Source organism: Brachycentrus maculatus, unplaced genomic scaffold (assembly GCF_059751285.1).
Source record: "Brachycentrus maculatus isolate JH-2025_06_01 unplaced genomic scaffold, ASM5975128v1 h1tg000044l, whole genome shotgun sequence".
Lineage (NCBI taxonomy): Eukaryota > Metazoa > Arthropoda > Insecta > Trichoptera > Brachycentridae > Brachycentrus > Brachycentrus maculatus.
This window is the reverse complement of record NW_028280798.1, coordinates 222052-242833: the sequence shown is the minus strand read 5'-3', so window position 1 is coordinate 242833 and position 20782 is coordinate 222052. Positions and strand designations below refer to the sequence as shown.

Genomic DNA, 20782 nt, shown 5'->3' with positions numbered 1-20782 from the left:
TTACGGGGCTAGTAAATTTATGAAGTTCTAGTGATTCAAGAACAAAATTGGTGTATATATATATATATATATATATATATATATATATATATATATATATATATATATATATATATATATATATATATATATATCGAGAACTTACAAGAATTTGAGTAGTGTGGTTGTCAATAATGGGTAGAATTGGTGAATGTTACACGTGTGTAAAGTGATCACATAAACCAGCCTATGACGGTCCTCAGCCCCGTAAATACCCAGACTTCCATATTCTTCTTCATCTTTGATGAGATGTTAACAAATAATATGACATCATGACGTTGTAGTGTCCTATGGATCACTGAATGCGGATAGACGGATGATAATTACAGTGTAGGAATGTTCTTTCCATTTGTAATTGTTGTTAATAATTCATCTTTGATGAGATGTCAAAAAAGTAATGTGAAAATAACTGCTGTAATTGGAGATAATCCAGATTTTGTGAACAAGTATTTGTACACACTCAAAATATTGTGAAATCATAGTAATTACGAACAAAGTATGTATTCAATGTTTAAATCAAACACCGATTTTTTGAGTGTACTAAATTGTATTTAGCTCTTAAAAAACACATAAAAAATTACACATAAAACTAGTGGCAATTGTTTCGCCTAGTTATGGCATTTTCAAACTACTGTAAAGTTTGAATGGACTGAGGGTCCTCATAAAGCTATGCAAATCTTACTTAGGTACTTAAAGTTAATTTTAAAAACTTTGATTTTGAGACAGTTTTTATTGCTTGAGACAAATGTTGAAATAGCGAACGAATTAAACCTCAAATATATACATAATATATCGCGCACTCTTTTCAAGAACGTCATAAATCAAAAATCGTAAATTTTCAGTTGTGCATGTTTTCGGAATGCCCAAAAAATGTACTATATCCCAGCAAAAGAGGCATATTTTTATCTTAATATTTACCCGCTACATGGCAGAAAGTGTTGTTTTTGCATTTTGAAGAAAAGATATCGTTTAATTATTTTTTTTTAAATGCCAAATATTTTTCAAATGTAGAAAAAACATTCAGGTTTTACCTAAAAAGATGGGTACACAGTAAAAAGTTCAGAAAGTGGCTTGATATTTATTTTTAATACATTGTATTATATTTTTAAACTTTAAAAACGATCTCCTGAAAAATCAAGTATTTTGATTTATGACGTTCTTGAAAAGAGTGAGCGATATGTCGCTCACTCCTTTCAAGAACGTCATAAATCAAAAAACTTGATTTTCAAGAGAACGTTTTTAAAGTTTCAAAATATAATACAATGTATGAATAGTATATATCAAGCCACTTACTGAACTTTTTACTATGCACAAATCTTTTTAGGTAAAACCTGAAGGCTTTTTCTCCATTTAAAAAATATTTAGTATATTTAAAAAAATAATGAAACAATACCTTTTCTTCAAAATGCAAAAACAACACTTTCTGCCTTGTAGCGGGTAAATATTAAGTTTAAAATAGGCCTCTTTTGCTGGGATATAGTACATTTTCTGGGCATTCCGAAAACATGCACAACTGGAAATTGTCAATTTTTTATCTAAGGAGTGAGCGATGTGTATCTAATGCATACCCGCCAATTATTTCGTCTCTGCTTACCCATGCAGAGAACCGGCGTAATGTTTAGTTAGTTTAAGTGACATAAAAGCTTAAGAGGGTATTTGCAAACGCACAATTCAGTTAGCGCTCGACTGCGCGATAACGGGCACATTTTTTTTAGAATGTATATCGAAAAAAATATTTTTTTAAATCCTTAATAATTGTTTCTTTTTAAAACCTTACATTTAGTTCGATTAAAATCTCATTATTTTAATACAAAAACGGTGTCTTAAGCGAAAGTCAATTACGCCAATTGTTACCTGGGTTTCAAATAAATCATGTTACGGGCTATCGAATATCCCGCCTGAAAAGCAAATTTCCCGACACAAATCGCCCGATATATTTGTTTTACCATTTTTTCCTCACTCATTCGTTCCACGTGTCCAAACCATCTCGACAAATGGATCGAGATTCAGGAATTCCTGTGTAGTGTGTAGTCGTTAATTCAACTACCGATTATCCTCGCCTTGGTAAATAATAATAATTACCTTTTCGTAAGGTCAATATTTCGTTTATCTTGACCTTCAATTATTCCGACTGTTCAATGGGCTTTTAATTTGATTTAAATTGCCAGAAGCCATCTCGCACACTCGAAATGAGTAGCTACTTTTATATCAATTATATTATAATATTAATACTAAACTAATGCATACACGTATGGCGCCGTGGCGTAGTCGGGTAGACGCTCGACTGCGAAACTGGCGTCGGGGGTTCGATTCCCACCAATCGCAAAATAAATTCAAGAAAGATTTATCTTCAATAGGCCTGTGTGTTTGTAATGAATTTTTCACATTTACCTTCCCTATCCTTACTATCCTACCTGCAGACAAGCTTTTAAAATAGATCGGCTGTCCAAACTTAAAACACAGTAAGGGACATTTTTTTGTAGTATGTTTTTTTTGCATTTTGGACTAAGTATGTTCTACTTAGTCCAAAAATGCAAAATAAAAGAACTGTATAAAAAATGTCCCTTACTGTGTTTTGAGTTTGGACAGCCGAGATGCTTAAAGAAAAGCGGGTTAAAGAAAAAAACATATGTCACGAATTACTGAAGAATGATGTATTATGTTATGTCTTTTCAGAATTTTGTTCTTTTACTTTCCAAAAAAAACATAAATTACAAATTGATGATAATAAGGAAGGCAAAGGAAGAAGGGAGTTTAGGGAAGGAGGTAGAGGGAGGAGGTTTGATGGGCAGTTAGGATACTAATGATAGATAGGAATGTCTCAGACGTTTCTTGAAAGTGATTAGAGAAGGTGCATTTGTTTACGCGGAGAGGTAATTCATTCCATAGTCTGGCCGCTTGGACAGAGAAGGAATTTCTTGAATGTTTTCCGTAGATACTTTTTGGCACATTTAATAAACTTTATAAAATGAAACTTTGTTATAACCACTTTTTTATTAATAAGACTATGAGAAGCCTAAATAATAATATTTTTCTGAATTTGCCGAACATATATTAAATAACAATAAATCTTTTAATTTTAAAAATGGCATTGAAATACATTATAATAAAAAAGTAAATTGATTGCATAATTTAAAAAAGCCATAAAACAACATTTAAATATTATTAATAATCAATTAAATTTAAGTAACAGTCCTATTTTTGATATTTTTCCAATTTCTGTTTCTGAAATTTCTGCACAGTAGGTTTTTGTGTGTGTCCTCCACTTTACGTATGCGTGCGCAGCTTCATATTGTTTTTTGGGTGATTCCATTAGTTGTTATTTGGGGTTGCTATGCAATGAATACTAAAAATAACATTTAGGATTGTAAGTGTGTGGAAGTCTTTTGGTGAGAGTATTATAATGTTTTTGAATTAATATAAACCCTGATGATGACAAGGTTCTTGTTGAAACCGGTTGGTTAAATTGTGTTAGTAAAAAAGTGGTTATAAGTTATTTCATTTTATAAAGAGAGAGAATTGCTGAAGAATGATGTGCTCACACCTTTCAAAAACGTCATAAATCAAAAATCGACAATTTTCAGTTGTGCATCTTTTCGGAATGCCCAGAAAATGTACTATGTCCCAGCAAAAAAGGCATATTTTCAACTTAATATTTACCCGCTACAGGGCAGAAAGTGTTGTTTTTGCATTTTGAAGAAATGGTATTGTTTAATTATTTTTTTAAATACACTAAATATTTTTCAAATGCAGAAAAAACCTTCAGGTTTTACCTAAAAAGATTTGTTCTACAGTAAAAAGTTCAATAAGTAGCTTGATATTTATTTTTAATACATTGTATAATATTTTCAATCTTTAAAAACGTTCTCCCGAAAAATCAAGTTTTTTGATTTATGACGTTCTTGAAAGGAGTGAGCTTTATGTTATACTATGTCTTTTCACAATTTGGTTCTTCTACCTTCCTACGTGCGTGCTGATGTGTGCCTGTGTGTGTGTGTGTGTGACCTCAGTGGAACAGATTCCCAAACTCTGCGGACCAGTTGTTTTCAAACTAGTTTTGGACTATCGACAGTCGTATCGGGGTCACTTCTCCACGTTACAAAAGGCGATTGACTAATCGCGCCGTAAAACGAGCCATTTCCGACAGTCGCTCGTAAACTTTCGTGTATTGTACAATATTTGGGACATTCATCACACGGGGAAGGAGACTTGCTATGCGCTAGCAACGCATAATTTGGTGTTTTCATTTTGGTATTTATTTTTTATGTGTATAATTTTGCGGCTCCATATCATGGGCGTACTGGCAAAAAACGTTAACTCGAAAATATGCAATTTTCACTTAATGATTTTTATTCAATTCAATTTAAATGAAGAATGTTACACGTGTGTAAAGTGATCAGTTAAACTACCAGCCTATGACGGTCGTCAGCCCCGTAAATGCGCAGACATCCATATTGTTCTTCATATTTGATGAGGTGTCAAAAATAATATAAAAATAACTCCTATAATTGGAGATAATCCAGATTGTGAACAAGTATTTGGACATACTCAAATTTAAATGATATTTCCTGGCGTTTTTCATGTATAATCCAGGATTCGGACCTCATATACTAATATAAGAGTTTCTGCTCAATAAAAGGCTTCTTTTCATCTCACCAATAGATGTCTCTAGTGATTCAAGAACATTGTTTTAAAATTGGTTTTTATATATAGAACGTCCAAGAATTTGAGTTGTATGGTTGTCAATAATGGGTAGAATTGGTGAATGTTACACGTGTGTAAAGTGATCACTTAAACTAGCCTATGACGGTCGTCAGCCCCGTAAATGCCCAGACTTCCATATTCTTCTTTATCTTTCATGAGATGTCAAAAAATAATATGTATTATTTGGTGTTTTCATTTTGGTATTTATTTTTTATGTGTATACATAGTTTTGCGGTTTCATAGCATTGTTGAGCAACTGACTAGCAAAATAATTCAAATCTCAGTAATTATTAATTATTTATTATTGACTTGACGTTTTTTTAATAATTTTAATTTATCTACTAAATTTTGTGTGTCCAAATGCTTGTTCTCAAATCTGGGTTTTCAGGTGTTTCCTAGTATGTAAAACAATCTGGATATTACATTTATCCAAATAAAAGGGTTCCTGCTCAGTACAAGCTTTCCTTGACCCAACATAGATGACTTTTGTGAACTCATATATCGTAGTCGTACAGGGGAAAGTGACCAACTGACAAAACGTAAAATGTCCAGGAGGGCCATTTAAGTCACTTTTACTTGGCAACAAAATAAACATCAATGCAGTTAGTCATTTTTAACGGTTAAATAAATTATACTTTCAAGTTAAAATAATTTTTGGGATTTTTTTCAAGGCAATATTAAGCTAGTAAGATATCAAATAGTCGATGATAGCGTTTTTATAAAAAATGCACTTGGTCACTTTCTCCTGTATGACTACGATATGTATACTGTGTCATGAGATAGATTAACATATCCAAGAGTTTTTTAGTAGTGAGGAAGATCCGCCACCGTAGTGTAATGGTCAGCACGCTCGGCTACCATACTGGAGGGCCCGGGTTCGATTCCCAGTGGGGCGGAAGAAAAAAATATAACTGATTTTTTCACTCTTATATTTATTCAATATAACCTTGGACTGGTACCGGAAGCGGAGGGCTGATCACCTTTCCTTCATGTGTTAACGATCCAGATAACACTGCATTTATATGATGCGGTGCCCTATGCACCATTGGGGTGCGGATAAGGGTTTGAATGAGGAAGATCAACGACAATTTTAGTAGCGTGGTTATCAATAATGAGCAGAACGGTGAATGTGGCACGTGTTTAAAGTGATCGCTTAACCAGCCCATGACAGCGCATTTACCAGCCCTGTAAATACCCAGACTTTCATATTCTTCTTCATCTATGTTGAGGTATCATTAAATGCAACATAATTCTCAAATTCAGAAACTCCAGATTTGTGAACATACTCAAAATGTTGTAATTCAATGAAAATATAAAAAAAATCCACAAAATTAATACCTATGACTGACCATAATACATAATAGTCATAGGTATATTATTGCCCTGTTAATACCCAGATATCCATTTTCTTCTTTTTCTATGTTGAGATTTAAAAAAAATAGTTTTTCGACTGTCATAAGTTGTGATTGGTCGAATTTATTAATAAATTAAACCCTTATCCGCACCCCAATGGTGCATAGGGCACTGCGTCATATAAACGCAGTGTTATCTTGATCGTTTACACGTGAAGGAAAGGTGATCAGCCCTCCGCTTCAGGTACCAGTCCAGGGTAATATTGAATAAATATGACAGTGAAAAAATCACTTATATTTATTTTACCCCCCTTGGGAATCGAACCCGGGACCTCCAGAACGGTAGCCGAGCGTGCTGACCATTACACTACGGAGGCGGACAAAGAATTTTCGAAAATTCCCGCATTTATTATAAAGACGTTATTTAATCAATTGCCCTATCTATTGAGTAATATAAATTTATATCACATTTTAGGATGTGTTATAATTTCCTTATATTTATTTATCTATCTTCAGTTCGGTCATAGTTTGAGAATACAAATGGCGTGGATAGTAATAATATTATGTGTAATATTATATATTAATACAGCAGTTCTCAACCTGTGGTACGCGCACCGCCGTTAGTACGCGAGTAGATAAGTTAGTGGTACGCGAAAAATAATCAGTAATGGCGGACATAAAAAGTTTACAAAAAATCAGGTATAAAATATCATTTAAATTTATTATTAGATTAAAACCAATATTTTTAGCTTTTCCACTTTACTTTTATTTGACCAGCGACCGGGTTTCGTCGTTACCGACATCATCAGACCAGTCTGATGATGTCGGTAACGACGAAACCCGGCCGCTGGTCAAATAAAAAAGTGGAAAAGCTAAAAATATTGGTTTTAATCTAATAATAAATTAAAAATGCAATTCCATCACCAAGTGTCAGTGGATAATATAAATCTATTAAAAAGTGATATCATTTAAAGTTTAAATTTTTGTGAAGAAATTGCCTGCGGAGCATTTTATTTTTATTTTTATTCAAATATGTATATTTGCTCGTTATATCCGAGAAGTACCTCATTATAACCGTAAAGAAATTTATAAATAAATTCATAAACCAAAATGTCAATGATTTTTTCGATGGTTTTTGTCAATGGTTTCCTCGTTATATCCGAACTCTCGCTATATCCGTGCTCGTAAAAACCGAGTTATACTGTAACTTGATTTAATTATATTTGAATTATTTTTAATAAAAATTAGTTGTTTAAAATATACTTCTTCGTATGTTTTGCTTTTGAATTTCAACAAGAAATGTGCTTCGACACCAATTATTTTTAAAAAAAAATTAAAAAAAGGGATTAGTAAAGTACAAATGTCCCATATTGACTAACTAACTAACTAACTAACTAACCATCACGCCGCTTCCCCGCAGGGATAGGCAGAGAGAATAGAGCGCCACACCACTCTGTCCTTGCAAACATTCTTTGCCTCTTCCACGTTCATGCATCTCCTCATACATACCCGCCGTATGCCTATTTTAATCAAAATAAATAAAATCTTTCTAATTTTTTTTTTCGAAACACAATAATTTTTACAAAGTGGTACAATTAATGTCCAGTATTCATTCAATCGCAACTTTATTTTCTCTAAATCCAGGCAACATTTTACTTAATTGATATTTTTCTTAAGACACCGTTTTAGCATTGAAAATATGAGTTTTTTCATTTAAATAATTATATGGCTTAGAATATAAAAGAGTTATTTAAAGGTAATGACTTACTGTCCGCCTCCGTAGTGTAATGGTCAGCACGCTTGGCTACCGTACTGGAGGTCCCGGGTTCGATTCCCAGGGGGGGTCAAATAAATAAAAGTGATTTCTTCACTGTAATATTTATTCTTTATTACCCTGGACTGGTATCTGAAGCGGAGGGCTGATCACCTTTCCTTCATGTGTTAACGATCAAGATAACACTGCGTTTATATGATGCAGTGCCCTATGCGCCATTGAGGTGCGGATAAGGTTTTCAAGGTTTCAATGAGTTAAACCAAAAATTATAAAAATATTTTTTCCAAACATATTCTACAAAACAAAAGATATCCAATATACATTGTTTAAACAAATCGGGCGTGGACACACGTGCAGCCCTGAACTCTTGAGACAAGCTCGAGATCTCAGCCTTAGGCGTGATGTACTACCAAGTGGTATTCGAGCCAAAAAGGTTGGGAAACGCTGTATCAACATATAATACGTCTGTATTAATACGCCGATGAACTTTCCTGAGGTTAAACATTAGCCTATATAACGAAATTCACGTTCTGTTAACATAATATTAACGCTATGGTCACGTTCTACGCCTTAACCCGTTGGGAACCAAACTAAAAAGAAGATAAAATAGCATAAAGTTTGTATTTTAGAGTAAATCTTCTCTCTCTTATTCTTGTGTCCTGCACGATCACTCGGGAGAAACCTTGTCACAGCTCAAAACAGATCCTGCACACCTCTCATCCCGGTTCAACCTGGAATATTCCCGAGCCTGGAAAGCTGTCTTTTTCCAGCTCTCCTCATCCTCAGATTGTAGGTCCTTCTATCATATACAACGTCACCTAGGCCATGCCTTCATATCATGTTATCTTTCTGCAGCATCCATGAATTCTTTGGTCTTCCTCTAGATGTCTTTCGAGGAAGATCCATGGCAATTGCTTGGTTCATAATATGATCAGGTTCTCTGCATCCTATGTGCCCATACCATCTCCAATTGCCTTTCCTCTACCTTACTTTTGATGCTTGTTACAGTCAGGCTTCCAGGAATGCGTGAACTCTTTATTTTGTCTCTAAGGGACACTCCAGCTGACCATCTAAGCGTTCGTATTTCAGCAGTTACTAGAAGCCTAGAGTAGGTGTTATACTCATACATTGTCCAGCATTCTGAGCCATTTTTTTTGACACTGAAGGGAGTTGCATTTATTATTTTCCTTGCTCATTATGTACAAGGTTTATAGATCAATTAGGGAATTTTTGCTTCTTCTAGCTAAAAAACATGTTTTATTTGAATCTGTGTTGGGAACAGGAGGGATAATCTAGTATAGTCCAATCGGGAACTTGTCAGCATTTGCTCATTGCTGGGAGGAAACCACGTTGCACTCCTCAGGAGAAGCCGGACTGCTGACTGTCATCAGCAGACCTTACATTCCACTAGAAGAGGGTTGGGCATATTGTGTCCTACCTGGTTTATGGTACCAATGTCCTTCACTAGTTTTATCATGTATGATACCACCTCTCGTGACAGTCCCTTATGAACTATCACGGATCGGATGTCGGATAGGTCCTCACCCTGGCTCCTGCAACGCGCCTCCAGCTGTTGTCTTTGCAAGCTGAAAAGGGGGCAAAGCATTAACAGATGACGGACATCTTGAGGTGTCTCATCATCTCACGTAAAGTTAGGTTAGGTTAGGTTAGGTCTGATAAACGATTCATTATTTTACATATTTATTTCATTTTTTTTTATTTTCCAAAACATACGTAAGTCATACATAAGTCATATATATAATATTCCCGATAAGTAATTTCTATTTCTCATTTTGGGACATGGGATTAAGGTTAACAAGACTGGAACACAAATAATAAAGTTACAAAAAAGATTTTTTAAATAACCGAAACTAATATATGGCAAAATATAAAAACAATAAACAGGTATAATAAATAGTCATCAAAAGCATATTTAAAAGAAATAATTGAGAAAAACATAAGGTAAAAATCATATTTAAAATAAACAAATGAGAAAATATAAAAAAATCAGAAAATATAAAAAAATATATGGTAAAAACAAAATAAGAAAATATGACCAAACATACTACATACTTATATATCTTTCCAAATATTTCAATATTTGATACAAAAACTTAGCTTTTCAATGGGAAAGAAATAAACATATCCTTCTTGTTGGGTAAGATATATTGATTACTGATAATTTACGACTGTATCATTACGCTATTTTCGAGTATGCAATAAATAAATAACGTTGGAGAATTTCACCTTTTAATTTTGCAATACCTTTTATAAAATTTAAAATCACATTTGCGAAACGTTTGCCTTTCCTTGAGCAATATTTGTCCTGTCAAATTTTAGATTACCGATACTAAAAAATAAACCCATTGACTCGTGGTAACTAGACAACGCACTAACCACAATAGGTAACTTTTACTGTTCAGTATACAAAGTATTAAATAAAGGTGTTTTTTTTTTTCACTTTCAATGATATTTATTTATTTTCAATTAACATATGCATTACAAACTAAATGTTTCAAAGCGTTTACATTAAAATCGAAAATATGCTAGAACTATTGCAAAAAGGTGTAGAAGAATCCCGCTTTGGAAAACTCCTTCAGACACATCGCTCACTCCTTTCACGAACGTCATAAATCAAAAAACTTGATTTTTCAGGAGAACGATTTTAAAGTTTAAAAATATAACACAATGTATTAAAAATAAATATCAAGCCACTTATTGAACTTTTTACTGTGCAACAGATCTTTTAATGTAAAACCTGAAGGTTTTTTTTACGTTTGAAAAATATTTAATTTATTTATAAAAATAATTAAACTATACATTTTCTTCAAAATGCAAAAACAACATTTTCTGCCCTGTAGCGGGTAAATATTAAGTTAAAAATATGCCTCTTTTGCTGGGATATAATACATTTTCTGGGCATTCCGAAAACATGCGCAACTGAAAATTGACGATTTTTTATTTATGACGTTCTTGAAAGGAGTGAGCGACATGGAACAGATCAATATCCAATGAGATATTGTTCAACATAGCGGTAGCTCTTCCTACAGGCATAACCATCGGCAGGTTGGTCCTGTGTATAGGAATGTGAAACAATCTATGTCGACGCTGTCTTAGGTAACTATCGGGACATAACATACAGACCAATGCTCCGGATAATTTCAGGATTATCGATCATACCGCGCAACAATGGAAAAAAATGCGTAATCAAACACACATTCCTTCTAGTCTCTGAACTGTTGTAGCCGAGCATACCCTGGAGAAACTGGGTTGGGTAGAGCCGAGGATAATAGCCGTACTCTCTCGTGTAGAGATTCCTCAGTAACTTCTTTTGGACTTTCTTTTGTTATACAGGGCTGTGTAATGTCACCGTGGCTATTTAATCTATACATGGAATCCTGTATGCTCTCTGCCTACCCTTGCGGAGAAGCGACGCGATGGTTAGTTAGTTAGTTCGTTGGACACATTCTCAACTGTATAGACAAATTCTCACTCTAAGTTATTTGCAAAGTACGTCAATGCAATAGTGTCATATTATGTCACATTTTTTGTCATTAAAACCTTCTTTATATGGACATGGTACAGTATCCAACGAATGCGGAAAAGTACAAAGTACCATGCTTTTATGGTGTTTTTAAAATGCCATTGATTATGGCTTCAAGATGTGTATGGGAGAAACAGAGCAAATATTCAACAAGTTACAACTTATAATATTATTAATGAAAACACTTGGTTTTTTTATCACATGAGTTTATTTTATGACGACTAGTTTCGGAAGCTAAGCTCCCATCTTCAGGTCTAAATTTAAACTAAAACATTATGAATAATGATCTGCTCTATAAATAAGGGAAGGGGTAAGTAAGGGAGGGGTTGTTTCAAATAAAAAAATAGATATTTTACAAAAAAATTAGTGGTATTTATGAAATTTCATGTGGAGATTGCGATAAAAAATACATATGTAAAGGCCAAACCGCGAGAAATTAAAAGATAGAATTAAAGAACATATCGGTCACTTCTTTCAATAACGTCATAAATAAAAATAACTTGATTTTTCAGGAGATCGTTTTTAAAGTTTAAAAATACAATACAATGTATTTGAAATAAATATCAAGCCACTTATTGAACTTTTTACTGTGCTACAGATCTTTTAAGTAAAACCTGAATGTTTTTTTTCCATTTGAAAAATATTGAGTATATTAAAAAATAATTAAACAATACATTTTCTTCAAAATGCAAAAACAACACTTTCTGCCCTGTAGCGGGTAAATATTAAGTTTAAAATATGCCGCTTTTGCTGGGATATAGTATTTTTTCTGGGCATTCCGAAAACATGCACTGCTGAAAATTGACGATTTTTGATATTTGACGTTGTTGAAAGGAGTGAGCGATATGGGCACTGCATCATATAAACGCATTGTTATCTTGATCGTTAACACATGAAGGAAAGGTAATCAGCCTTCTACTTCAGTCCAGAGTTATATTGAATAAATATTGGAGTGATAAAAATATTTATTTGACTCCCCCTGGGAATCGAACCCGGGACCTCCAGAACGGTAGCCGAGCGTGCTGACCATTACACCACGGAGGCGAACACATCATTGCAGTGCCTATTGACTCACATTTAGCATTAATTGAATCTTTGAAGTGTGCGAAACTTCCTCATAGTACAAATTCCAAATTCCTCCCACGTGCCTGCGTTAGAATGCACCGATCTCCACTCTGGAGACGGCCGGCGGAGAGAGGTGCTCGCTAATGGCGAGCGCGACCTGGTTCCGACCAAACGGACTTGCGTTATTATGCAACGCAGGTTTTTTAAACATCTGAAATTGTGAGATAATCGATTAATCGGGACACGTACAGGGTGTTGCGTTTATAACGCGAAATATCTAACATATTTTGGAAAAATATTAAATACAGTAAAACCTCGATATAACGGACTACTTGTGGGAGGCGGAGGGAGAAAGACCGTAATTTTTTAATGTTATTTTTCATTTATAATTTAAATGTAACATTGTTTTAAAATCACTATAAATATTTAGTGATTGTCCTGACGAAGAGACGGGTACGTCTCGAAACCGGTTGACGTAAAAATCTCGCTGAGTGGTTATTTACTAATTTTATTAACATTTTTGTAAAAAAATAAATAGGTATATTATTAGATTAAAACCTATATTTTTAGCTTTTCCACTTTATTTTTATTTGACCAGCGACCGGGTTTCGTCGTTACCGACATCATCAGACTGGTAAATAATCAGACTGGTAATAAATAATAAATAAGTAGAAATATTTTCTTATATGTAACTTAATTATACTGTATTATTTTTGACATCTCATCAAAGATGAAGAAGAATATGGAAGTCTGGGCATTTACGGGGCTGACGACCGTCATAGGCTGGTTTAAGTGATTACTTTACACACGTGTAACGTTCACCAATTCTACCCATGATTTACAACCACACTACTCAAATTCTTGGGAGTTCTATATATATGAACCAATTTAGAAACCTTGTTCTTAAATCACTAGAACTTCACTAGAGACATCTATTGGTGAGATGGAAAGAAGCTTTTTACTAAGCAGAAACTCATATATTAGTATGTGAGGTCCGAATCCTGGATTATAATCACACACATGAGAAACGCCAGAAAATACCATTTTCATTTTTATTATTTAAGCTTATAATTTGACCAGATAATTTATTTACACCATTTTGAGTGTGTCTAAATACTTGTTCACAAAATCTTCTTCATCTTTTCTTGGAAGTTCTTTATATATGAACCAATTTCGAAACGTTGTTCTTGAATCATTAAAACCTTACTAGAGACATCTAGAATGATCACTTGAACCAGCCGATGACGGTCGTCAGCCCCGTAAATGGCCAGACTTCCATATTCTTCTTCGTCTTTGATGAGATGTCAAAAATAGTATGAAAATAACTCCTTTAATTGGAGGTAATCCATATTTTGTGAACAAGTATTTGGACACACTCAAAATGTTCTAAATTATTTATTCATTAATATTTTTGTCCGCCTCCGTAGTGTAATGGTCAGCACGCTCGGCTACCGTTCTGGAGGTCCCGGGTTCGATTCCCCCAAGGGGGGTAAAATAAATATTATGATTTTTTCACTGTCATATTTATTTATATAATATTACCCTGGACTGGTACCTGAAGCGGAGGGCTGATCACCTTTCCTTCATGTGTAAACGAACAAGATAACACTGCGTTTATATGACGCAGTGCCCTATGCACCATTGGGGTGCGGATAAGGGTTTTATTATTATTTAATTGGAGGTAATCCATATTTTGTGAACAAGTATTTGGACACACTCAAAATGTTCTAAATTATTTATTCATTAATATTTTTTTGAGCACGCTGTGCATATGTACAGTACGTTCTGGTCAATGAAGGCAGTGGCTAGTAGTAGTAGGAGTAGTAGAAGTAAGTTTAAAAAGTGGTTTAATATCAACTCTAAAACGTGTTTCCAGTTATTAATGAAATCGGTAAGAAACAACATACTTTCTGCGTACTAGGGTGGAGCGACATCTTTCACCATCTCAACGCACTTCTTCGTCCTATATAAACGTGGCGTATTTTGGAAGACGTTCGACTGCTAAACTGGCGTCGCGGGTTCGATTCCAGCCAAGTGCAAAATTCGAGAAAGATTTATTTTTAATTGGTCTGGGTGTTTGTGATGTATTATTCACATTTACCTTCCCTATTCTTACTATCCTACCTGCAGACAAGCCTCTAATACATGCTTTTCGGGTTATTCCTTTAAAAAAAATCCATGGATTATTACATTTTTAGTTTATTCAAGTTTTCATTCAATTCAAACCCTTATCCGCACCCTATGGTGCATAGGGCACTGCATCATTTAAACTCAGTGTTATCTTGATCATTAAACACATGAAGGAAAGGTGATCAGCTCTCCGCTTCAGGTACCAGTCCAGGGTTATATTGAATGAATATTAGAGTGAAAAAATCACTAATAATTATTTGACCCCCCCCTGGGAATCGAAACCGGGACCTTCAGTATGGTAGCCGAACGTGCTGACCATTACACTAAGGAGGCGGATAAGTTTCACTTGGTAAATACCATTATTTCTTCAAGTAAAACTTGAATTAAAATGGATAGATTTTATACAAAGTGACTGCCGAAAGAATTTATGAAATTATGTTACATTACTACGGTACCATATCTCTAGAACCCTGATTTTGATGGACCAAAGCAAACTTGTATCGCCTACGAAAGTTTATATTCAAACGGGATTAAAAAGTTAACAGAAAGATGGAAGAAAGTCATTTAATGTAATTGAAATTGTGTAATTAACTAAAAAAAAAATTTTTCATTTGTATTCATTTATTAAAATCACTATTTATACATTTGGACCTTTTTTTTTGCAGAGACCCACCAAACCACCTTGTGTGTCTTGTCGGTGGAGTTCTTTTTTAATACATTTTTTTTTTGTTTTGAACGATTTTAACCTAATATAGAAACAAAATAAAGAAAAAAATTAAGATTATAAACATTTTACAATTTTCATAGAATTCACTCTTGATCATTTACCCATTCCTTTATTTTGCCTTTGTTCCATGTTTTATTTTGACCTCTAACATCCGTCGGCAACAAATTAAAATGTTCGGAACGTTAAAGTGTTCGACTCCCATATTTATTGTTAACTCTTGGTTAATTAGTAATGTATATACGAAAAAAACATTTTTGTTTTCATGAATACGAAAATACGACGTTACTTATGCATCTACCTAATAGTTATATGGATATGAAGAAATTTAGGAGTGTATATCGGTACAGACGAGTGAGGCTATCCTCATTGCCACACGTAAAGTATCCAAAGAACTAAAGAATCCGTCGTGTACAGGCACTGGCCAGAGTCAAGCCATCAAAGTGTAACTCCTGAAAATTAAAGTACAATCAAATCAGTGTTTGATTTAAATACTAAATGATTAAAAATGTCAAGAAATCTTATTCCTTAACCCCCCTCCCTATATTTATCAACCTATATACACCTAAATATATTTTTGTTTTTTAGTTTCAATTTGTACCAGAAGATGAAAACATCTCTCGTTTTCGATACTATTCGTTAATATAAATAAAACTCATTAAAGTGATATTATCAAGTGTTTAATTTGAATAAAATAATCATGTCATTCCACAAAGTTAATGCCGAATCAATAAATAACATTAAAAATGTCATCAATATTCGCTCCACCCTAGTGTTCGAGTACCTGTAGGCACATTTCGCCGTGCGTTTCTCGTGGACGTTGCGTAAAGAACGCACCACGCCTCTAGGAAGATCTAACGGCACCTTTAAATGTCAGTCTCTTATGAAATATGGCGTGCATACATTGCAGTACAAGCAAGTGGAAAAAACCATTGATTACTGTGAATCGATCAGTCGTTAGATATTATGATATTAAGACCCAGATCTCAAGCGTTCACATCAGAATGCGCAGAGCCGCGCTCAGGGCTCGACGTGTCCTTACGCTATACTTTTTTGTTTTTAAGAGTATGTGTGTCGCCTACTTTCAAAATCCGCCAGATCCATATAAGTCGTGGTAAATTTTACAAAAAAATGCCGAATTCTCCGGGTAACATTTTCAAAGATTTGTCTATCTTCAGATAAAATATTATAAAATAGAGAATTTCCATTTTTTTGGGAAAGTTTTTAGTATTTAAAAAAAAACAAGAGACACAGACCGATTATGACGTCATCTTAATTTTTGACCTATCCTCGCTCTCTGATAGGCCGATATGGGTCAGAAGGCAAGTTTCGTGAATATATCGAAATTTGAAATAAAACGCTGTTTTTAAGTATTTTTAGCAGGGTTTTCAAGCATATAAATATTATAAACAATATAACCCACAATTGGCATTCCGATAGAGTATTTATTTTAAAATCTTATAAAATTGGATCTGGTGGATTTTGAACTTAGTCGACACATACTTATATAGAAATAATATTTTTTTTTATAATTCCTTACTTTTAATTTACCCTTTTTTTCAAAAACATATTATTATTTCAAACAAAAACTTATTTTTCAATTAAAAAACGCTGTTTTAAGAAAAAATCACTTACCTACGTAAAATGTTACCTGGATTTAGAGAAACTAAGGTTGCGATAATAAGAATACTTGGTCTTACTAAAAATACACTAATACCATGAATATTCAATAAAGAATCGTAAAAATATATAATTAATAAACAAGCCATCACTCCGATTCTCCGCAAGGGTAGGCGGAGAGAATAGAATGCCACACCACTCTGTTCTTGCAAGGGTTTATGACCTGTTATTACACTATTGATTGACCGATGAATGACAACCTCACTTCTCAAAATTTCTAACTTATTCTATATATATATATATGTATATATATATATATATATATATATATATATATATATATATATATATATATATATATATATATATATATATATATATATATATATATATATAATATATTATTTTTATTAAAAATAAATATTTGTACTTTTATTATTTTCATAAATATTTCATTTTAATACTATTTCTGTGAGCCTAAGCGGCTCATAATTAGATTATTATTAATAGGTATCAAATCTCATTAGTGTGTAAGGTGATCACTTAAACCAGCCTATGACGGTCCTATTCTCAGGCGGTCAGACTTCCATATTCTTTTTCATCTTTGATGAGATGTCAAAAAAATAATATGAAAATAACTCCTATAATTGGAGATAATCCAGATTTTGTGAACAAGTATTTGGACACACTCTAAATGTTGTAAGTATTAATAGGTATCAAATTGTGGTAGAGTGAGTTCGAACCGAGAAACTCTGACTTAAGAGTCCGCGACACTAACCACGGGACCACAACTCGACACAATTAAAACGCGATTTTTCTCAATTGATACCCCCTTCACGTAATATTATGGCTAGTATAATCTCTAGATTTCCTACCTCACTAGCATTTTTCTATTCCAAATTGAAAGGACCTATTTACAATTTGAAACATCCTGTTTTATGGATTCAAAGCCCCCTTTTATAAATTGAAAGCCCCTTTTCCAATTTGAAAGCTCCCTTTATAAAATAATAGCCACTTTCCTGTTTTAATTGATTTGCTATTTTTTCAATTGAAAACTCCCTGTCCAAATTAAAAGCCCTCTTTCTAAACGCAAAACTCATTAATATAAAAGTCCCTTTTCTTAATTAATTTTTCGCTTTAATATTATAAGCCCTTTTTAAAATTTGAAACATCCTGTTTTATTATGAGGATGTTTATGTTTTAAAGTGAAAGCCCCATTTTCTGAATTGAAGCTCTTATCTAAGTTGGAACGACATTTTATAAATTGAGAGCCCGCTATTCTAAATTAAGAGGCCTCCTTACTAACTCAAGAGCCCTCTTATTATTATATTTTTTTTAAAGAGAAGGATTTGTGTTTTTATTATTCACAAAAAATACTTCAATTTCGTACCATTTCTGTAAGCCTAAGTGGGTCATTATTAGAAATAGGTATCAAATTATGGAATGGTGGGTTCGATCCGAGAAACTGACTCAACCCGTTATATATTTTAAAGTGAAAGCCCTATTTCCTAAATTAAAAGTCCTTGTCTGAATTGAAATACATTTTCTAAATTAATTTTCATTCAAACCCTTATCCGCACCCCAATGATGCATAGGGCACTGCATCATATAAATGCAGTGTTATCTAGATCGTTAACACATGAAGGAAAGGTGATCAGCCCTCCGCTTCAGGTACCAGTCCAGGGTAATATGGAATAAATATTACAGTGAAAAAATCGATTATATTTATTTGAACCCCCTGGGAATCGAACCCGGGACCTCCAGAACGGTAGCCAAGTGTGCTAACCATTACATTACGGAGGTGGACGTAAAATATAAGTCTAAATTAATAGCCCGCTTTTATAAATTAAGAACCCCTTTTTCTAACTTGCGACCCCTTTTCTAACTTGAGACCCCCTTTTCTAACTTGCGACCCCCATTTTCTCACACGAGACACCCTTCCTTGCAGAGCATCGGGCACGTGGCCTCCGCCGGCAACCCGTTCACGCGGCTGGCCGTGAACGCGCTGCTGCGGTCCACGTCCTCGCAGCCGCTGAACGCCATGACGGCGCGGGACTTCATGTTCGGCTACCGGACCCCCCTCGTCACGCTCGGCAACCGCTTCCTGCCCGGCTGGATCAAGTTCGACAAGGTCGGACTCATCGACAGGGTAAGAGATATAATATATATATATATATATATATATATATATATATATATATATATATATATATATATAAGTAATATACAAATATCGTAGTCGTACAGGCTTACACTATCACATAAACAACACACTTGTGCCTGCCGCCCCCCGACGAGCCCGCCCATTCCAGCCGCCCACAGACGCTACTTAATCATAAGTTAGTTCAGTGTAATGATAAGTTAAGCGTGTAGTATTACTAGGCGCAGCATAAGTATTCCCAGGGGTATAGAAATGTAAGTATGTACATACATAGATATAAAAAAAAAAACTAACTAACCATCACGCCGCTTCCCCGCAGGGGTAGGCAGAGAGAATAGAGCGCCACACCACTCTGTCCCTGCAAACATTCCTCGCCTCTTCCACGTTCATGCATCTCCTCATACATACCCGCCGATTGTTACGACTCCTAACCTGACCACTTTCAAGTATTTGGCATACCTGATCGTGCCATGTTTTTCTCGGTCTTCCTCTGCTTCTTTTCCCGCTAATATTCGCCTCATAAATTTGTTTTACCATTCTTTCCTCACTCATTCGTTCTACATGTCCAAACCATCTCGACACACCTTTCTTAATTTTATCGATAATGCTTATCTCAGCTTTGCATTCCTTCCTTATTTCACTATTCGCACATCTATCATACATCGTTTTGTTACACATTCTTCTGAGAGATCGCATTTCGACTGCATTCAGTCTACTTTCATCCTTCTTTTGCCAACTCCATGTTTCACTTCCATACATTAGAGTTGGAACCAGGACTCCGTTGTGCACTGCCAGTTTAGCTTCCGCTGATAGGTTTTTATTTGCTATAACTGATTTCAGTGCACCATTCACTTTGTTCCCAGCACATAGATATAAGAATATATATAAGAATAATATATTCCCAGTACATAGATATAAGAACACATAAGTCAATTCTCTACCTGAATAAAATCAAAAATTAAAATCATACACCTAAGTAACTTCACAGCTAACTTAGAATCAATGAAATGTATAAACTAATGCCTCTAGCGAGGTAGCGAGTGTTTTTGCCTAGAATTTTCACTCATGAATTACATGAAATTATAGTAACTTTAAACATAAAAAGGAAATCCACTCACGATTAGGCATAGGCTATGAAACTTATAAAGTTGAAGCCTGAGTAAGGACATGATAAACGGTGTTGCATAAACCGTTGCTATATTTCAGAGTCAATTGGACGTTAGGTAAAAAAAAAAAAAAATTGTCGTACAGGAGAATGTGACCAACTCACAAAACGTAAAATGTTCAGGAGGGCCATTAAAGTCACTTTTGCTTGGCAACAAAATAAACATCAATGCAGTTAGTCATTTTTAACAAGTCAATATATTTTATTTCCAATTTGAAAATCCTTTGGGATTGTTTCAGGGCAATATTAAGCTAGTAAGATATCAAATAGTCAATCTTCACGTTTTTGTAAAAAATGCACTTGGTCATTTTCTCCTGTAATACTACGATATGTGTTTTGAAAATGTATTTTTTACAGGGAATTTTATAGACATCAACAAATAGAGCCGCCAATAATTTAGCAACGTTACCAATATAAAAATAAGTCCATCGTTTATGTGACGTCATTCATCACCAACTCACGAAAACAACGTATTTACGAAGGCGAATTTTCCACAAGAAAATA

The 20782-nt window shown here is 34.1% G+C and overlaps 1 protein-coding gene across 1 annotated transcript in view; it reads left to right on the top strand.

The window, feature by feature from the left end:
* LOC148312298 (scavenger receptor class B member 1-like) overlaps nucleotides 1-20782 on the top strand; it is a 59973-nt gene that overhangs the window by 27175 nt on the left and 12016 nt on the right. The window contains exon 5 of the mRNA XM_088277510.1: nucleotides 18901-19101. Coding sequence (XP_088133636.1) covers nucleotides 18901-19101 — 201 coding nt within the window. The remainder of the gene's footprint in view (nucleotides 1-18900; nucleotides 19102-20782) is intronic.